Genomic DNA, 21393 nt, shown 5'->3' on the forward strand with positions numbered 1-21393 from the left:
CCGAGGCGTGACTTCGTTTTCCCCAAGTTGGGTGTTGGCGTGTGTGTGTCGGTTTGAACTGTTTTCTGTGTGTCTCCCTGTTTTTCTTGGTGTTTCCCAGTAAAGGTACTGGCTCGAGAATTCTTTTAGATTGCTAATAAACGACAATAGAATGCAACACCCTGTGATCAGCTAATTCTTCAAATCACAAGTTATTTCAAATATGCCCGAGTCAGCTTTATACGGGTCATCTCATCTTGTGTTTCTCTGCGTTTCTTCCCGCTGCATCCTTCTTTACAAGGCTGCAGAAAGGGTCTGGAGATGACTATTGCTGAGAAAGGGATCTCTGTTAAACTCTTTTCCTTTTTTTACTGCATAATGTTAATCTGTATATACCTATTGTTGAGGTGTTGCTGTTCAAATTTAGTCACTGGGCATGTATAAACAGATTAAAATGTTCTGCCCCTTCCTGATTCTTTTTCCCTTCTTCTCTGTGGGTTACTGCTGTCTTGACAAGCTGACTCAGAGAACAGCTACAACACAACTAAATCATGACTGAAAGCTTTGTTATACAGACCTGAATTAGATTTTAAATATCTAGCTGGGGTATTATTCCCACTGTGTGAGCCAGCATCCATGCATTTGTTGTGACTTCTGCTTATTCTTCTGCAACTTGAGCTGACCTGCCGCTGCTAAGCTGGCACTCGTAGTACCTTGTTGCCTGTGGTTTTTAAACCATAGCACGGTTATACCAGCTCTTGATGCATTTGTGTTTCACAGCACAGTGCAGTAGTAGTGTGGGAGAGAGACTGTACAGCTCCTTCAGTAACAGATACAATTTCTGGCCATGGATGTTTCCAGGGAACGCTTACTACAAAGCACAGTCAAGCTCCTCTGTATGAACTGAAACGCAGTAGTTGGTTCTACCAAGTGAAAAAAACAAGGTAGTTTTGAGTATAATTCTGCAAATTTCACTTACAGGTAGAATTTTCTTTCAGTGATCATTACCTGGCAGTGGCCAGATAAGACACAGGGCATTTCCAGCTCTTCAGCATCTGAAGATGACCTCATTTATCTATTCAGAATAGGGCAATGACTAGATCTTATTTATGTCATATAGCTGATTCTACTGTCTTGCAGTGTGGTTGAGGCCTATGCTCAGCAACTTTCAATGTACCGAAAAAAGTCTACATGACATTGTGGTTCAGGCTGCCTCAGACTTTCTCATGTATCAGCAAGGTGTTGAAGTGAGGAAGCTGTAAGTGTGTTGTCTTGAAAAACAGAGCTCAGAGGGTTGTGATTAGTGGCACAGAGTCTAGATGGAGGTCCGTAACAACTGGTTTTCTCCAGGTGTCAGTACTGGGTGCAGTCCTGTTCAGTATATTCATCAGCGACCTGGATGAAGGAATAGAGTGCACCCTCAGGAAGTTTGCGATGACGCAAAACTGGGAGGGGTGGCTGACACACCAAAAGGCTGGGCTGCAACCTAGCAAGACCTGAATAGGCTGAAGAAATGGGCAGAGAGAAACCTTATGAAATTCACCAAGGGCAAGTGTGGGGTACTGTACCTAGAGAGGAATAACCCCATGGATCAGTACAGGTTAGGAGCTGACCTACTGGAAAGCAGCTCTGTGGAAAAAGACCTGGGAGTCCTGGTGGACAGCAGGCTGACCATGAGCCAGCAATGTGCCCTCATGGCCACGAAGGTCAGTGGCATCCTAGGCTGCATTAAGAAGAGTGTGGCCAGCAGGTCAAGAGAGGGTATCTTCCCCCTCTACTCTGCCCTGGTGAGGCCCCATCTGGAGTACTGTGCCCAGTTCTGAGCTCCTCACTTCAAGGAGGAAAGGGAACTACTGGAGAGGGTACAGTAAAGAGCTATGAAGACAATTAGGGGACTAGAATATCTCTTAAGAGGAAAGGCTGAGGGACTTGGGTCTTTTTAGTCTGCGGAGGACTGAGAGGGGATCTTATCAATGCTTATAAGTATCTAAAAGGTGGGTGTCAGGAGGATGAGGCCAGTGTTTTTTCAGTGGTGCCCAGTGACAGGACAAGAGGTAATGGGCACAAACTTGAATGTAGGAAGTTCCATCTAAACATGAGAGGGAACCTCTTTACTGTGAGGGTGACAGAGCACTGGCACAGGTTGCCCAGAGAGATGGTGGAATCTCTGTCTCTGGAGACATGCAAAACCCACCTGGGCACCATCCTGTCCAATCTCCTCTAGGTGAACCTGCTTTGTCAGGGAGGTGAACTAGATGATCTCCAGAGGTCCTTTCCAGCCCCTGACGTTCTGTGATTCTGTGTGCCTTCATGGAGGCCAGGCAGGTTCCTACTTCTAGCAGAGAGCAAGGCAGGCTTCATTTGAGTTGGAAGTCAAACAAATTAACAGCCTGGCTGATGGCTGCTTCTCTTTCCAAGACAAGCTGTTGTCATAGGGAGCAGGGCTTCTCAGGGTGACTCTAAGGTTCAGGTTGCAGGGACTCAGCAGGAGTGAGTATTTAAGTGCCCACTCCTTTCCTCCCTCTGTTAAAACTGCTGTGCTGGAGGGGCTGTCCCAGGGTTTGTCTTGCAAGCGCCAGCTGTGTATGTTTTAATCAGTGTGGTTCAGTGCTAACCTGTTCTGTTCTGAACTGGAACAGACGCTGCTTATGCAGCAGTTTTGTGTTCTCAAGCGAAAAGGAATAGCAGGACACCAGTGGAGACAAATACCTACTGGAACACTTCTGTTTAACCCTGTACTTGGTTTGACTTGTGTAAGATTAAATGGTTAGACCACTGATGGAAATACAGGTAGCATTAGTGATCTCAGGACATTTACAGAGCATAAAGACCTGAAACCTTACTTTCCCTGGTGTTTTCCTGTTCTTTGTGGTTGATCTCAGAATTGCACCTGCCAAGCTTCTGAGGGTGTGCAGGGCACTTGTAGCACTAAATGGGAAGTGGCATTGCCCAGACATTAGGTACTGTGGTAACTGGCAGAGATTCAGGGTGCAAATGTGGGCTTGGACCTAGCCGGAACACCTGCTGTACCCTTGCTCTATGGATATTTAGTGACTTAAAGTGAAAACATCTACTAGTACTGTCCTCTTAGGGTCATTTAGGGTATGCATAATAATGTGCACAAAGACTCTGCAAACAAGGTATATGCAGCTTAAAAGTATAAAGTAATTATTTCTGGCATATGCACGCAGAAAATTACTAGGATATAGTGACCTGTCAGTCTAGGTGTGCCTACACTTCAGTGAGACACCTCAAGAATCTTGGCTGGCCAGGCAGGCATCAGTCAGGAAGAGAAAAGTTGGTATTTGCTGCTCTCTAGAATGAACCATCTATTCCAACACCTGCTGAAGCCACTGGCACCACCAAAACTGGCTAACTCACTGCTTTTTCCTTCAGGACATCACACTTTTCCACAATGGTATTTTTTCTTTTGAATCTGTGAGCTACTAATGATTCTACTTCTCTCTGAAATTTCTTCTTCACCTTTCTTCTCTTATGTGGCTCTGCACTGTAGCTTTACTTACCTCGCTCTCAACTTACCTGTTTGTGCAGCAATTTGAGTCCAGGATTTACTGCTGCACCCTATCGCAGGTGGGCCTTAGAATCATGGAAGCATAGAATGTTCAGGATTGGAAGGGACCTCCAGAGATCATCTAGTTCAACCTTCCTGCCAGAGCAGGATCCCCTAGGGCAGCCACACAGGAACGCATCCAGGTGGGTTTTGAAAGTCTCCAGAGAAGGAGACTCCACAACCTCTCTGCGCAGCCTGTGTCGGTGCTCTGTCACCCTCACAGTGAAGAAGTTTCTCCTCATGTTGAGGTGGAACTTCCTATATTCTAATTTAAACCCATTATTTCTTGTTCTGTTACTGGGCACCACTGAGAAGAGATTGTCTGCTTCCTCTTGACACCCACCCCTCAGATATTTCTATACGTTAATGAGATCCCTTCTCAGCTGTCTCCTTTCAAGGCTAAACAGCCCCAGTTCTCTCAGTCTCTCTTCATAGGAGAGACTTTAATTATCCTCGCAGTTCTCCATGGGACTCTCTCCAGTAGGTCGCTGTCTCTCTTGAATTGGGGAGCCAAGAACTGGACACATTATTCCAGGTGTGGGCTCAACAGGGCAGAGTAGAGGGGCAGGAGAACCTCCCTAGAAGAACCTGCTGGACACACTTTTCTTAATGCACCCCAGGATCCCATTGGCCCTCTTGGCCACAAGGGCACATTGCTGTCCCATGGACAACTCACTGTCCACTGGGACTCCAAGGTCTTTCTCCATGGGGCTGCTTTCCAGCAGGACATCCCCTAATCTGTACTGGTGCCCAGGGTTATCCCTCCCCAGCTGCAGGACTCTGCACTTGTCCTTATTGAACTTCATGAGGTTCCCCTTTGCCCAGCATTCCAGCCTGTCCAGATCTCGTTGGAAGGCAGCACAGCCTGCCTGTGCGTCAGCCACCCCTCCCAGTTTTGTATCATCAGCGAACTTGCTGAGGGTGCACTCTATCCCCTCATCCAGGTCATTGATGAAGATACTGAACAAAACTGGGCTCAGCACTGATCCCTGGGGAACACCACTGGCCACAGGCCTCCAAGTGAGGCTGCCTTTATCATATCATAGACTAGCCTACATTGGAAGGGACCTTAGAGATCATCTAATCCAACCTCCCTGTCATGGGCAGGGATGCCTCTCAACTAGACCAGGTTACTCAAGGCCTCACCTTTAGTTGGAGAGAGATTTTTCGAACCACTACATTAAGGATTTTTTCCTTCATAGCTGGAGAACATTAAAGCTTTCCTTCTGGACAGCCAGAATTTAATTACTCTTCTACAATAAAAATGTTATTTGAAATCTCTGAACCCAAATGCTGGTTCCCGAAGTGTCACAGGGAATCAGTGCTGTTGGCGTGTGGTGTGAAGGAAGGTATTTGATGCAGGACCAGAAAGATGTTTTATTTTTAAATTCTATTTATATCTGGTGAACTCCTATGTAAGTTTATTGTAAACATGGAAGTGTGTATATAAATAAGAGCTTTTGCTTTAGTGTCCTGACTTTTGTTCTTTCTATAGTTTCTTTTGTTTACCAAGTTACCTAGGTAAACAAAATGTTTGTTGTAGAGCTGTAGTTTTTACTGTCTGAAATTCGAAACTCTTACACACTGACAGTTGTTGACTTAAAGACTGACTCTCAGAATTGCTCCTCTTGTACCATTACTTTTTTGTAACTGCCCTGTAATCTCTATTATGAATCAATAGTGCCTGTAAAGTCTAGATGGAGTAAACAGATGTAGTGAGATTACTGAGGTACCTTGGTGAGCAGCATGTGATTGTTGGTGTAAGAAGAACTAGGAGAGGTTCAGGAAGGTGTAGTAATAGTGCTAGGAAGAAATTCAGAGCATTTGTTATGTTCTGCTACTGTTTGTTTTGGTAGAGAGCAACAAAATCAGAATCTGCAGTAGAATATTGGGTGATGTAAACTGGAAAAAGAAATCTGAGTGAATCATTGTTTAATATGTTGGAAAGAACCGATGTGAGGAACCGACAACATATTGACTAAACTGTAACTAAACTTCTGCGAAGAAAATGGAAGCAGTTTAGGACATTAGGAACTGGAGTCTGCCAAGGACCTCGAGGTGTAGAGTCTGGTGTGCTTCAACCTCATCAGCCCAGCTTGCCATAGTACGTGGTGTGTGGGTAGGAGCTTCACTGTTTGTTTGCTGTTCGTAGCGCCGTTTGGGAAATGGGGCACACTGCTCCGCTGCAGCTGCTCAGCTGTTCAGACTCTTGAATCCCGGAGTCATTTTTATCAAGTCTGTCTACGTGCTATTAAAAAAATTCCAGAGATGAAATATCTTCAATCTGCATAGTTAGTCCTTCCTAGTTTAACATTCTTTTCCCAAGTACTACACTAACCTGTTTCTGTGTAATAATTCAAGCCAGTGGTGATTATTCTGTATCCCGTGGATGTGAGAATGTATTATTGCTGCCTTGTTTAATTTTTTTTTTTTCCCCAGAAAGTCTTTAGCATCTGAAGATGTTTGTTGTCCTTGTTGTTCCTTGTTTCTAATTGTTCTGTGATTATCTCCAACTGGTGGCTTACACTAGTGTGCAGATGCTGGAGACCACTTGATTGACACGAGTTCAACTATGTTCTTAGGAGGAAACTTAAAAGATGAACTGTAGCTTAAGTGGAGCAATGAAATAAGGAGTTCTTAAATACAGCAAAGTTGTTCTATGTAGGTCAGAAAGTTAGTAATCAGCAGGTCGTATGTTCCCAATCCATAAAATTTCACGTTTAATTTTTAAGTCGCTTCCATGAGGTTGTAGTTTCTTAGGAAAAAGAAAACATTGTAGTTGGTAAACCGCCTTGTCCTAGTATTAAGACACACAGAGGCTTCTTGCTTTTGGCAAAAGCATGAAACATGAGCTAATAAAGCCTTTTCTGTCTAGAGCATTGTCTCTTATTTATAGAACTGCAGCTAAACTGAAACTGAATCCACTGGAGCTTTGGATGGATGAGCAAAAATACAGATATTTTAGGATGCTCTGTTACTAAAAAAAAACAACCACCAAACCCAGAGAGCTACTGAAAGTCCCAAAGCAAACACAAATCATCACCATGGCTTCTCGCTGGTGATACTCAGCATCTTAGCAGCAGATGCATTGCAGGTTTGTGGTGTACCCTTGAACTTCAAAATTGTAGCTAACTGCTGTGCAGGTTCTTTTTTCACTCGTCTTCTGTCCATCCTGGGGAAAAATTGATGTCCCCTCCCATCTTGCTATGCTCAAAAAAAGTGGGATGGGAAGTTTTCATATCAGAAGAACTATTCCAATCAGTTCAATACTTTCCATTGACTTCCATTGCTTTTAGGTAATATTGAATTTGATTTAGTATGTTGAGAACTAATAATAATCTTCCATTCCAGACAACGTGGAATAGAAAATTTAAAACCATTGTTGCTGAAAAGTAGAGGACCTAACTGTCTTTACACAGAACTTCTTATATGTAGGTAGTGGGTACAGTATCCATTTTCAAATTTTTTCTTTCCTAATGAATTCTTCCTACAAATTTTAATTCTGATAATTTTTCAATTACGAATGCTTCTTGATTCTTTTACCCTGTCATCTTCCGCCTTGTAATCATAAACATATCTAGAATGTTTCTTGCACCATCTGTCTAGTTTTCTATTTTAACAAGGACGTGGAGCTGAGGTTTTAGTAAGCGAAGTTCCACATCTTGCCCTTAAAAAAACAGGGTTTTTCTTGTATTTACAGTGTGACATCCTATATCCCCTTTGATTCAAATACCCATCTGCATTAGCATGTTTCTCATGTGCATTTCTCTTGACCTTCTATTACAAAACATCATTTGAAGTTCCTATTCTTGGATTACTTTTATATACTTTTTCTATGCTTGGATTACTTTATGTCATCAAAACCGTTATCAGTGTTGGCAGCATAATAAACACCTCTGTCTGCAAACTGGAACTGAGACTTCCTGTGACCATGTCCTCCTTGTGACTCATTTAGCACTGGAAAACCTCCTGAGGCAGAGAACAGAAGTTGTTTCTGTTAGTGCCTTTAACACCTTGCAGTAACATCTAGAGAGAAGAGAGGCAAGAATGCTGTTTCACAGTAGTTCAGTTTGATGAGCATTTTAAGCCTATGTCTTCTCCAGGTTGGTTTCACAAGATTAGGTAAAGTGATGAGATGCTGAAAATAGGTGAAATAGTAATAATAGTAAGTCCAGAATCAGAAAAAAATAGTTTTGAAAGAGTTTTAGATCTTTTCCTGCAGAAAATTGTATTGATTCAACAGAACGGACCTATGTTGCCAGAAGTTCTAGCATTGGTTCCCCTGAATCCTAAATAAAAACAAGAAAGAAGTCTGTGTAAACTACTAGGTACTAAATAATCTCTGAGTTAGAGATTAGTAGGCTTTGATTCATGGTAAATTGTAATAAAATCACTGGAAGTCATCTTACTGAAACTGGCTGACAGCCAAGGACCAGTACTGAGCCGTTGCCCTGCCTTTTTTATGTAGTGGTGCTGTATCAACAAAGATCTTCAGACAGGCTGTGGTCAAGAAGAAAACCCTCAGAAATGCATTTCTGGCTGCGAATTTGTCTGTCGTCCATTCCCATGCCCTTGAGTCCATCTGGGATGAATCGACTGGCTCTGGCTGTAAACAAACTGTGAATTTGTGTCATAGGATTGGCTGCCCTGGAGTTATGACGCTGGCAAAATAGTTGGAGTGATGCTGCTGTATTTTTGTTCTGCAGTCAGCTTTAACTCGTGTGTGTAGGAAAGAACTTGAAAAATGTCTGTGAGCTTTGGGAGGGAAGGGTTATGAAGAGGACAGTACTCAGGAGTCTGACTTGCCAGGTGGACCTTCCCTTTTCTCTCCTTCTCCTACCTCATGATGTTTATATATTAAAATTGCTAAAATCTTCAAGCAAGGGTATGGGCAGATAGTCTTAATTTCTGAGGAAACTGTAATTTACTGTTTCTTTGGGTGTTTTAACCAGTTGTAGCTGCTCAGATAGTCCCAGTCCAGTGTTCTGTCATATTTTCTCTCCTTTCTCACACAGCTGATGTTCAGAGGTGGGTATGCTCAGGTGCTGCTCACCTTTTCTTTGCTACTAGAATTAAAAAATCGTAGTCTGTTTATCCTGGGTTCTGTGTAATTTTTTTTCCTAGTCATCCAACATTTGTCTGGTTGAGGAGAAGGTGCCCAAAGGTTCACGTAACACCACCAGTGGATAAGAGAGTAGTCCTGATATTTATTAGGGTTTGACTCGCTGTAACGGTTTGAATCTAGTGGCTTGACAGGCTGCCTCTGAGGCTGTTGTCTTGTTTAATGGTAGAAACAAAAGAGTTGTAACGCCAAACCATACTGGATAGGGAGTTTAAAGACAGATCTTGCTAAAGCAGACCTCACTCTTGCCAAATAAACTGTTGCTGTAGCCTTCAAGCAGTCATCCTTCCAGAGTAGACCTAAGCTGCTCAGGAGAGCTGGGCTTGTTGGGATAGGCAGCAAACCAGGAACAGTTTCACCGCTTCCTAGCACTCAGTCCTGCTGCCCCACAAGATGTTGTATTTACAGAGCAATGCCATGGTCCAAGTTTGCAGGAACATGAAGTCAGTGGAACTTAGTTATTAAACAAGGGCAGTCAACTCCGGTGGCAGTGGTGACCTCACTGAGTAGCCGTCCTTCTCCCTGGTTGGTTGCTAGCTAGCCTAAACCTTCAAAACTGGACATCATGGACATATTAATGCAGGAAAATAGATGTCTCCATCCTGCAGGACACTTTTGTTCTTAAGTGTGTGGTAGCTAGTAGTACCAGCAAAGAATTGTTGAGACTGGCTGAGGCAGTGGGAGCACAGCTCTTAGCAAAGCCTTTCTTCGGTGCAAAACCCCCTCAAGATGAATTTTCTTCCTCATCTTTAGGTTGCTGATGTTATATGATGGTACATAAAATATCCGGAAAGTGAGATTTTCCAAAAAACAGAGAAATGCTGATATTTGATATTAATGTACATTCCTTTATGTATTGTCAAATGCATCTCAGTCTGTTAATAGCTTCTTTCAAAATAATTTTTTATTACACAAGATGTCACCGTTCATAGAAATGTTCAAATAGGAATGCAGGAAGAAAGTAGTAGCTTTGTTGAAGGTTGGTTGCTTCAGCATTCAAGCCTGTACTATAACTCTTACCAATTGCACAAACCAGTGAAACTTTGTTATTTGAAGGAGGCCCCAGCTGATCTTCATGGATGGATAAACACAAGGATGTATAAAGAAGCAGAACAATTGCAAAAAAAAAAATAAAATCAACAAACCAAAACCCCACCCAAACCCCAAACTGTTACTAGTCTTAGTGAAGTCAGTTTTATGGGTACAGCAAGCTCTTTGTCATGGTTACACCACTGAGTAAGTGAGGACACAAGCAGGTGCTGAGGATGCAGAGCCTTTGTTTTGGGGGACCATGTAAGATGTAGGGAGCTAAGTCTGGTGCAGTTTTATCCGTGTTGCCTTTTGGGAGTATTTTCTAGAGTGAATTGACCCCTGTGGCTTGCATTGGTGTCAGCTGAGAGGCAGGTAGGTGCAGTGATGGGAGAAAGGACAAAAAAATAGACCAGGCAGTAGGCTAGAACTCAGTAGCATAGAAGAGCAGGAGTTGGATATTTCAGCTCACTTGCTTCTGGGGGCCTTTCACATCCATCCTCTAACAGATGGCACATCTGACCTGGAGCTGCTGAGAGATGAGCTTAAATGCCGCCTCCTTTGCTGAAGTAGCGGTGGGCCTGGATGGTGGTGGAGATTTATTTACAAGGAGGGCAAATGTTTGGTCTTCTAGGAGTCTTGCAGGGCTGCACCCACACCTAGTTCAAAGTAGATTTGTTTCCAAAACCTGTGCTGTACCTACTTGAGTTTTTTCTTCTATGCTTCTACAAAACATCCCTCTTTAGTGGTTTTCCTGAGATGCTGTTTTGGTGAAGGGTACTGGGGTGGTAACTTAATGCCTGGCTGGCTCCAGGTGAGTAGCTTGTGAACTGTCAAGAGTGAACTCCATGTGGGTAGCACGTCTGTCACAGAATCACCAAGATTGGTGAAGGCCTTTAAGATCATTGAGTTCAACCATTAACCCAACACCGTCAAGTTCACCATTAAACCATGTCCCTAAGCCCTGTATCTGCATGACTCTTAAATACCTCCAGGGAAGGGGACTCCACCACTGCCCTGGGCAACCTATTCCAATGCCTGATAACCCTTTCAGTAAAGAAATTATTCCTAATGTTCGAGCTAAACCACCCTGTCACAACTGAGGCCGTTTCCTCTTGTCCTGTCGGTTGCTGGTTGAACAGACCAATTCCCCACCTCTACAACCTCCTTTCATGTAGTTGTAATGAACAGTAAAGTCTCCCTCAGCCTCCTTTTCTCCAGGCTAAACAATCCCAGTTCTCTCAGCCTCTCCTAGTAAGACTTGTTTTTGAGTCCCTTCACCAGCTTCATTGCCCTACTTTGGACATGCTCCAGTACTTCAATGTCCTTCTTGTAGTGAGGGGCCCAAAAGAGGCCTCAGCAGTGCCAAGTACAGGGGTAAAATCACTTCCCTGGTCCTACTGGCCACACTATTCCTGATACAGGCCAGGGTGCTGTTGGCTTTCTTGGCTGCCTGGGCACACTGCTGGCCCATGTTCAGCTGGCTGTCATCGTGGGATGGCTTTTCTTTGGTGAAGAATGACTGGTTACATCATGTACCTTACTTCTGAGCAGCGGCAGTCAGACCTCGAATGTATGGTACAAAAATGCCTGAAGGTGCTTGTTACTGTCACTCCTCACTAAATAGAGCTGGGTTTGTGATTCCACTGTGATAAGTGGTTGAGACCTAGCTGGAGAATAAATGTCATAAGTACTTATTGTAATGATTTTGTATTTCTTTCTTAAAGTTTCTCTCCTGATTCCTTAAACTTCCGTGTCTTGTTATGGCCAAATATAGTAACTTAAAAAAAAAAAAAAAAGGAAATTGTGGCTTCTGCTTTGCAAAAAAGTTCCATGGAACCAAAGCTTCTATTTTGAAGCTCTGTTGAATTCTGTGAGTAAAATTGATCTTGTGCTCTAGAAATAAGAGTTGAAGTGCTTTATCTTTCATCTATAATGTAAAACTTGTAGTGGCTTTCAGTTATCACTTTTATAATTAGCTACCATAGTTAGATGTTTGCTTGAAGGTGTTTTATTTTACCATTTTGAATCTAATTTGGACAAATAAATGCTTTCAATTTATTACCCACTTTTATTGCATAATAAAAATAACAACCGTTTTCTCTTTTTCTAAAAGGTTTATAACAAGAAGCAAAAGGAAACATGGGGAGTCTGTATCTTTATTGTAGCAATTGATCTGGATGAAATGACGTTCACGTTCACAGAGCTTCTGAAAAGTATAAGCATAAGGTAGGTGAATTTAGATTTCAGCAACTAACTGGTTAAAAATTTGTTAAAGAGAATGTCTTTAAAGTCTTATGAATCTTTGTGCATATCAGGCTAGTCATAGGAGCTTACTGTAGGCTAGTGGAAGTTACTTATGGGAAGCCTGGATATTTCTGTAAACTAGGAGTCTTGGCATCGTATTTTATTTGAGAGAGCAATGCTACTTGTATGGTTCTACTGTGATTAGCTTTGATTGTATCACACAGCTGATTCTTATTCTTGTTATCCTCAAGTTTTCATCAACTTAACTTGATATAAATTGCACTTAAAATATTCTCCTTTCTATATATCACAATGTTCTATAAAACCCTTCTTTTACAGAATCATAGACTGGCCTAGGCTGGAAGGGACTTTGGAGATCATCTAATCCAACCTCCCTGCCATGGGCAGGGACACTTCTCAACTAGATCAAGGCTTCATCCACCTTGGCCTTGAACACCTCCAGGGACGGGGCAGCCACAACATCTCTGGGCAATTTATTCCAAAGTCTTGCCACCCTCGTACTGAAGAATTTCTTTCTAAGATCCGATCTTAATCTGTTCTCCTTCAACTTAAACCCATTTACCCTTGTCCTATCAGTGGACACTCTTGTAAAAAGTCCCTCCCCAGTCTTCCTGTAGGTTCCCTTCAGGTATTGGAAGGCAGCTATTAGGTCCCCCAAAGTCTTCTCTTTTCAAGACTGAACAATCTTTCCAACATTAGGTTTAGGCTAAATCAAGAAGCGGGGAAAAATATAAAAGTTACCCTTCAGATAGTTTGCCAGCATGTTGCTCTTTTTCAAGCATTTTAATGCCAGTCTAAATCTTTTACTTCTGTACATGCTTTCTGCTAGTGGATTATTACTGTTTTATTGTGTAGTCACCAAATTCACAATACAGAAATTGAGATTATAGGACAAAGATCTGCTTTTAATGTCAATTTAGGTGGCAGCAGCAATAGGGATACCTCATGTTAAATTCGTCTAAGGAGAGAATTTCGATGCTGTCTGCCCAAAAACTGTGCCATGTGTCAAAAGCATGTGCCAGAGCAGAGCCTTCCGATGTAGCGCAGGAGGCTAATGTAAAACACTGAGCCTAGACTTGGGCCAGACTATTCCTTTTCCAGTTATGACTAGACTTCTCCATGCCTCTTCTACCTTGCATCACCTCCTAGAGCAGTGGTCACATCCTCTGTTTTAACTTAAAATCTTCAGTCTTGACTGACTTGGAACCATGTGGGTGAAATCGCATTGCAGTGATGTCTGGCATGTTCCACCTGAGCGCAAGCCAACTTGTGTTGCAAACTGAAAGAGACTTTTTCCCTTAGGGTTTCAAAGAGTAAGCTATTACTCTGCTGATTTTGATTTTAGCAGTGCTCAATTGCTTGTTAGCCCTGGCACTTTGTCAGCTATAAGGTAAATTCATACAGATGTCTTCCCATTGACTTACCCTCTACAACCACGCAGATACAAGGAAAGATTTTTTCATTCCATGGTAAAAGACTTTCAAATGAACTTCTGACTAGTTTTATATTCTGTTTTTTTAATCTCACACAGATAAAAAAATTTTCCTGGAATACCATATTCTGAGACAGGATTAAAATATATTTGATGTAGTTGAAATAGTTGAATATATTTGTTAGCTTCTGCCTCATTTTTAGCAATCTGCTTATTTTGCTTAAGAACATAACAACAAAATGTTTTCTTGATGGACATAATACTAACATGGATGAGTAGGGAAAACTTTGGTACTCTGTGTAATAGTATTTCCAAAGAGTAGGGATGCCCTGGCCCCCAATACTTGTTAAAAACTTGAAATTCTATATAATTCAATGCATTCACCTCAGCTTTCATTCCTAGGTCTCTCTTTAGCATGAATGGAGCCAAGTCTCCTCTCCTTAGACTACTAAGAACATTTTAAAAGCAGAACTGTTAAGCAGAACAGAAGAGGCAAGATGTCTGCATTGGATATTTATGTTTTTACTGCAGAGCAAGGAAGAAAGCTGTGTCTAGTTAGCAAATTCTGATTTCCAGAAATATCTGTGCTGGCCAAGAAAATTCTTTTTCTGTAGAAGAACCTTTATCATGAAATGTCTCTGTTACCTAGTTGAACAGTGTTTATATATCTGAAAAATGTAAAGGTGGGGCTCGATGTAAGCAAGTAGTGTTTCCCAAGGTGAGGTTCTCAGTCACTGCTGGTTGTAGTAAGAATATGTTGGGAGTCTAGTGGAGTGAGGCAGTAGATTTTGGTGGAGTGGTGGGTTTTTTTCTTTTAAAATTTTAAGAACTGTTTCACAGTACTCATTCTCAGAGTTATGATAATCTGTTCTTTTTCCTTTTTTTCAGTGTATGCAAATTTTTTCAGTTTCTGAAAGAGGTGGATGTTAACATGGATACCGTAAGCACTAAAGTTGATAGCACTGTATCAAGGCTGAAAAAGAAATACGATGTATTACTTGCACTATACCACAAGTTTGAAAGGTAGTATACGGGTTTTTTTGTTTTGAAATCAAGAATTCTTTCTGTCTGTCAACATTTAAGTATTTAGATTTTTCAAACAGTCCATTAGAAGAGCCTATTTAAACTCTGTGTGCTAATATTTACAGAACAGTGAAAGGAAACTGTTTACATGCATTGAATAAACGTATCTTACATTTTACTCCTTAACTATTAGAATGCTTTGTTAAACAATCCCCTTGTTGCAGTACAAACAGTAGTAAGAGTAACATGACAGGCGACAAGTGTTTGCTTGTCCCTTTAAGCTTTTTACAAAGAGGATTGTTTTACTATCTAACATTCTTTTATTTAATGGACTTTCCATTTCTACCTGCCCATCCCTCCCCAAATCCTGATCCAAGGGAGATGTAAGGATCTCTCCCAGATCTGGAACTGGAGGCTGTTCCAGGGTCTAGGGGCACTGCAGAGACTGCTCTATTACCAGTTCTCACTTGTAATGAGGGTAAACTTACCCAAGTGGTTCAACTGACCATACAATGAAAATTGAGGGGTATTCTCTTCGTACAGAATAAGTTGAATGTACTTATGGCAGAGTGCTGAGAGATTTCTGTGTGTAACCTGAAAATTGGGAGACTCTCAGGTGGAGGCTTTTCTGAATTGCTGTTACTCCAAGGTGGTAAGTTCCTGCACTCTGTGCTTGAACGTGAAGACAGATGATAAAGGCTTTAGATACCTTTGCAGGCTAGTATGTGCTAGAACTGATACATACTGGCAAGATCTGATACTGTCTGAGGTGATTTTTAATCGGTCTGTGGCATACACCAGCAGCAAACTGTTAATTGCATCATTCCATGATGCTTGCATTATTTGATACTGTCGCTGTGGCATTTTTCACCTACTGAAATTTGAGTCACTGTAATGTTTTTTCCTCCTGGACCACAAAAGACTCTCAAATATCCCTTAAATGACCCTTGGAAGGGGTAGCAGGTAACCTTCTAGCAGTTTGTAGAATCAAGGCATCAATATAATAAAGACTTTGTTTGTCTTTTCCAAGTCCGATCAATCACTTACTATTATCCTGCATAATGTGTATATCACAGTATTTTTGTGAAGTTTATAGTTGCCTTAAAGCTGTGAAGTTCTAGGAAAGTTGTAAAGAATTGTTTTTTACTAATTGCAAGTATTTTCTGGCCTGTAAAAATGTCAGTGCGGATTTACATCTCTGCTCTGTGGTCTTTGTCCCTTCTCTAACTCTTCTTCACTTTCTTGAAGCTTGAATTGCAGTAACAATTTTTTTCAAACAATGTTTGAAATGTCTTTTTTTCTGTTTTTGTTTTTGAATGAACTGAATTTATTTCTTAAAGCGACATGTACCTAGAATAATTAGGAAGCAACATTGCACCTCAAGACTTGCAGTGAGACTACAGGAAATAGTAAAGGTTTTAAAATGCCTTTTTATAGAGTATTCTGTAACACATACTTTTCTGTGTTTTACAAACCACTAAGTAACAATGTACATACAAATCTGGTATTTCGGGAGGAAAACAATAACAAATTGTATTATACCAAAAGAAAATTGTTTTGCTGTTTAAGCTTCGATATAAGCATGTAAGAGAGAGCATTATTTCAGCTGTGGTGGGCCTGTAGTTGATCTGTTTTTAATCTGTTCTCCAAAAGTCATTATTTTTTTAAAGTTAGAGTAATGCTTTGTGAGCTGTCTTTTTTTTTTTTTTTTTTACTAAATTGAAGTAAAAGATATTGCATAGTTTGCTGGTGGAAAAATCTTTAAAAATAATTTATTTTTGTTTTGTAGGACTTGTGGCCTTATTTATCTGGAACAACCTAGTAGTGAGTAAGTTTGACTTTCCTAAATTGTGTTTGTCAAGATAAGATGTAAACCATGTCAGCGTTTTATCTTTTACCCCATTAAAATCGACCTGAGTCGTAGTATTTCATGTGTTTAATTTAGATTTATTGAGGACTTTGAATTTTGTTGAGATGATGAGAGCCACTGAAGGGATGTATATTTGATCCCTTCCTCCATGAAGGATCCCCACTTCATGGCGGGTGTCTCAGCACGGTGGTAACAAACATTTGGAGAGCGAACTTCCTAATCGTAGAAGCAAAGAGTGGATGAAAAGATGCCTTAACACCTCCCAAAGGAGCTGAGTTCATGCTGTGACTGGAGAATAGGGCATTAGTCAAAGGCACCCAAGAGAAAACAGCTTGTAACAGTTCAGTGAATTATCTGCACTCGCTTTCTTCTCCAGGGATGATACAGATATTTCCTGATTCTTGAATGTCTTTACTTAAGTTTTTTTTGAATTTCTAGTCATAATTAAGTAGGGAGTGGAATAATGTGAGGTGAGCTCTCACTCCCAGTTTTTCAGTCAACCCAATAAAACTGAATTTAGTAACAAATAAATTTACAGGATCTGATACCAGTGAAGAAGGGTGATTACTACACTACACCCAATTTTAAGCATAGAATAGAGATCCAGGTGGCACATACGCTCACCAATATAAAGATGATGGCTCTCAATCTCGAGATGTTACCATGGCTGGCATTCAAGAGCAAGGGGGAAGGTCATGCCCTGAGGGCAAGACCTGCTGCTCCAAAGGGTTCCACCCCGGCCCCGGCAGCACCTCATTTTAAAGCTCATTGGATCTGAGCTGTGGTCAGTCAAAGTCTCCCGTTGGCTACCAGCCAACCTCTTGAGCATATACCTAGGCTGGTGGACTAGTCCCAAACTAGCCAGAAACTTCAAGAAGTTCGTGAGGGTGTTTTTAGGATTGGTGAGGGTCTTTTTTAGGATGTCAGGTAGTGGTAGGACTAGAGGGAAAGGATTAAAGCTAGAGATGAATCAATTCAGATTGGACGTTAGGAAGAAGTTCTTGACCACGAGGGTGGAGAGACACTGGCACAGGTTGCCCAGAGAGGGGGTGGAAGCCCCATCCCTGGAAGTTTTTAAGGCCAGGCTGGATGGGGCTCTGAGCAGCCTGATCTAGTGGGGGATGTCCCTGCCCCTGGCAGGGGGGGTGGGACCAGATGGCCTTTAAAGTCCCTTCCAACCCTGACAATTCTATGATCCTGTGATTCTAGCAGTTCCTCTGAAATCTGGCAACCGCTGCGAGGAGAGGTGTCCCAGACCAAGGGGAGTGCACCCACAGCAGATAGTTAATAACCACAGCTGTATGGGGAATGTTCTATGTTGCTTTCAAATGTTCTGTTGACTTAAGAACATTTTCAGAAATTATCATTTGAATTATTACAGAGTTGGTAATGCCAGGTATTTATGTCTCTGCAGGATTTCTGCTGAACTCCGTTCTGTGTTAGTCCTAAAAAATTACTGGATTACTTTTTTGCTGGCAAAAGGTGAGTGTTGGTTAAGAGACAGATATTTTAATTGGTATTGTTAAGTGAGTTTATGAGTTTGTTTTACATGTTCAGTATGAGACTAGCATCCTTATTACAAATATGCATAGTACAGGTCCAGAATGTCTTGATTGCGTGGCTTTTGTATACTTTTTAGTAATATTTATTTTTATTCAGTTTGGCTATTCTTTTAAGTGGTATTTTTTTAAGCTTTCCATATTGTTTATTTTTTTTTTTACTTTAAAGGTTGTTGTTCTCTATTTGAGTCTATTCTGAGTTACTGTATAATCTGCCAGTATTTTAATAATGGATGAGTACCTGGAAAGCCTGCCAGATTTTTTTAAATAGGCTGTTCTATAAAGTGAATATGTGAAGATATGTAAGTAGATAAAATATATTTAATAAGAACAACATATTATAAGGTAAAAAGTTCCCAAAATTATGTCCTTTGAATGCTCTGATTCTGATAAGGCAGAATTTCCCGTTAAAGCTGAGTGATGAAACAATTACAGTAGTCCCTGGAGTCCTGTCTCATCGTACTACTCCTACAGAAAGGAATGAATCACGTTATCTTAACACAGACCTGGAGTAATCAGGAGTTATCAGTGCCGTGTACACCTCTGCCATCAAAATGCCAGCTAAGCTTTGTGGAGCTTTTTCGCTACAATTCTCCAAGCATAAGCATAAAGCAAAACCCACAAAGTTTTTCCTGCCTTATCCTTGAGAATAAGGAAGACTAAAATGTACCAGCAAATAGTTATAGTTACGGGAGACCCTTGGGTAATGCTTGCTAACGTGGAAAGAAAATAATGTCAAAATTGCACCATGTATATACAAGTGGTGGTCTCTGGCTGTTCTGAATTGCTGTTGGCTTGCCAAATGTTTTGTGGCGATACACACCGGCTTGCCTGGCCCTGTCGATCTTCTCTGGCATATGAATCACAATTTGAGAACAGCTGGAATAATGCAGTTTTAAAAGAGCTCTTAGCGTGACTTTTGAGTAATTTCTTATAAATTTGTCAGGCTGAGCGTACAATGTGATAGCGTGTTTTGAATTTCTCTTCACTGTATATTAGCAACTCCTGCTTTCTGGTTACTATAGCTGTCACAAAGCTTGTGTAACACCACAAAAGAGAAAGGGAAGAAGAACTGCACAGAAATAAGAGGTACATGTAGGTAAAATAGTCTATACAGTTACTCGACTATAGTAAAATGAAAAGGAAATCAGGATGGAGCACTGAGAACTAGAAGTTTTGTGCACAGTAAATAAATTTAAATGCATACTATCTAGAATGCAACAAACCTCTTAAGAACTGTGAGTTTTAAAATCAATAGCCTCTAAAGAACACTGGCTTCCTGTATGATGCTTTCTGAATTCTTATTGTAGTTTTTCGTCAAATGAACTTCCAAATATTTGGGTTTTTTTCTAAATTACTTCTAAAATTAAGTCAAACATCTCACAAATGTTTGCAGGTAAAGTGCTGCAAGTGGAAGATGACCTGGTGATTTCTTTCCAGTTGTTGCTGTGTGTCTTAGATTATTTTATCAAACTGTCACCTCCTGCTATGCTCAAGGAACCGTACAGTAAGGATTTTAGCTTTTCATTCACTAATATAGAATGTAAATTGGTTTAAATTTCTATTAAAGTAATGCTAACGTTCATAATTAACATAGTAAAACTTCTTAAGCTTATTAAAATGGATTTTTTTGATGCTTTAGTTCAATTTAGCTAGTTGTGACCTTGAATTAAATTATATGAATGTGGCAGTGTATTTAATATAATTTTTTTTCTTATTCCTGGCATCCTTTTGCTATGTCTTCTGCCTGTACAAGTTGTTCAGGGACTTGTTAAAACAGCAGTTTTACTTCAGTAAAAGAATTCAGATTCTGGTTAGATGGTCACTGAGAACTATTATTAGGTTTGCTTTGAGTTACAGAAGGAAAAGGTGGTGCCCTGACTCAATTATTTCTTTGACATACAACAGTATGATGATGACAAAAATGTACTATACAGACATTTAGAATCATTATGTGGTGCATAGAAGAGCTAATTTCAGTGGTAGCTTAAAATAAAACGGTACAGGTAAAATGTCGATAGCCTTGTTTTTATTACATCACCTTTCTTATTAGCAAGTGTCTCTATTTTAAGTATAATTATAATGGATCTTCACTACAGGAACTTCTGATCAGCAGTAATTTTTTTGTTCATTCAGTTTTTGTACCTAAAACCTGGAAAATCCCACTAAAAAGACTCAGAAAATAAGCATTTCAAAGCTAGAATTGTATTTTTGTTGAATATTTTCTTCTGCAAACTATGGAATTAGTATACTGAAGTATTTGGAACCCCAGTATGTAGAAAACAATTTTTAATACTAATTAGTTTATCCTCTGCTGGGTTTGGATGCGACACTTTTTGCTTTATTTCACGACCATATATGCACTTGGGTTATAATGTCATAGAACAGATGACGTACTCACTGCTATATTCTTTAAATTCTATGTTTTGGAGGGTATTTATCTGAGTTAGTTATCACTTGTTGCAGGTATAAACAAATAACTCTGCTTTTATTCTAAAGCCAATACAAATAAAGGGTTGGAAAAGATGGACTTGTGGCAAGTAAATCCCTGCCCTCCTCCAGTACTATTTTGAGTTTAAATTTGTCCTTCATAGTAGGACAGACATGCTACTGCTTATTTCAGATGTTCTAAAGCAGACCTTTTTCAAAGACCACTGAATTGAAACTACCTCTTTTTGAACTCTCTTCATGCTGATTTGGTTTTGGGATTTTTTTTTTTTAGTAAAACTAAGACGACTAGGAGCTCATTATTAGAAACAGTTTGGTTCTGTGCATTGTATCTTGAAACGCTGCCACTTCAGACTAAATTGCAAATATGGGTATCACTGTCCGAAGTGTAAAGCGTTAAGATTTCTAACTTGAAGCTAGGTTGGATCTCAGAAAGTTTCCTCACGGAGAGGGTGCTCAGGCACTGGGATGCACTGCCCAGGGAAGTGGTGGAGTCACCGTCCCTGGAGGTGTTTAAGGAGAGGCTGGATGTGGCACTTAGTGCCATGGTCTGGCTGATGTGATGGTGTTGGGTCATCGGCTGGACTTGATGATCTGAGAGGTCTTTTCCAGCCTCAACAATTCTGTGATTCTCTGTGATTCTGTCATATGTGCAGGTGCTGTGTAAACTGTCAAACAGACCTTCGTTCTTTTAGCAAATAACATGGTTTTGTTCCAGTCCTCATGACCAAGAGGCTTCACGTTGTGCTAAATGATGTCAGGCTCTAGGATCTGAGTAAGGCTGAGCGGATTATGATGCAACTGCCTGAGCAGTGTAGTCTGTCAGAGCTTCTCAAAACAGTTACCAGATACAAAGGAAATTAGAGATGAGAACAGCATGCTGATTAGAGTGTCAGTTTTAAACCAACGTTATTTAATGATGGTAACATATGTTCTTAATGTAATTCACATATTTCAAGCTGACAATATGGAAGCCATCTGCTTTGAGCTTAATGAAATGAAGGATTTTTGCCTTACTGAGTTAATTTTTTTTTATATCCTATTCAAGGTGAACTTATTTGTTCCTACTTGTTTGCCTGGCAGGGTTTTGGG

The 21393-nt window shown here is 40.6% G+C and overlaps 1 protein-coding gene across 1 annotated transcript in view; it reads left to right on the top strand.

Annotated features, from left to right (window-relative positions):
- Positions 1–11823: 11823 nt before the first annotated feature.
- The window catches only part of RB1 (retinoblastoma 1), a 73748-nt gene continuing 64178 nt past the window's right edge, over positions 11824–21393 (top strand). Inside the window, exons 1-5 of the mRNA XM_009868207.1 lie at positions 11824–11930; positions 14290–14424; positions 16214–16252; positions 17709–17776; positions 19250–19360. Of these exons, the coding sequence (XP_009866509.1) occupies positions 11887–11930; positions 14290–14424; positions 16214–16252; positions 17709–17776; positions 19250–19360 (397 nt within the window). The 5' untranslated portion in view covers positions 11824–11886. The remainder of the gene's footprint in view (positions 11931–14289; positions 14425–16213; positions 16253–17708; positions 17777–19249; positions 19361–21393) is intronic.

This window comes from Apaloderma vittatum, unplaced genomic scaffold (assembly GCF_000703405.1).
Source record: "Apaloderma vittatum isolate BGI_N311 unplaced genomic scaffold, ASM70340v1 scaffold2534, whole genome shotgun sequence".
Lineage (NCBI taxonomy): Eukaryota > Metazoa > Chordata > Aves > Trogoniformes > Trogonidae > Apaloderma > Apaloderma vittatum.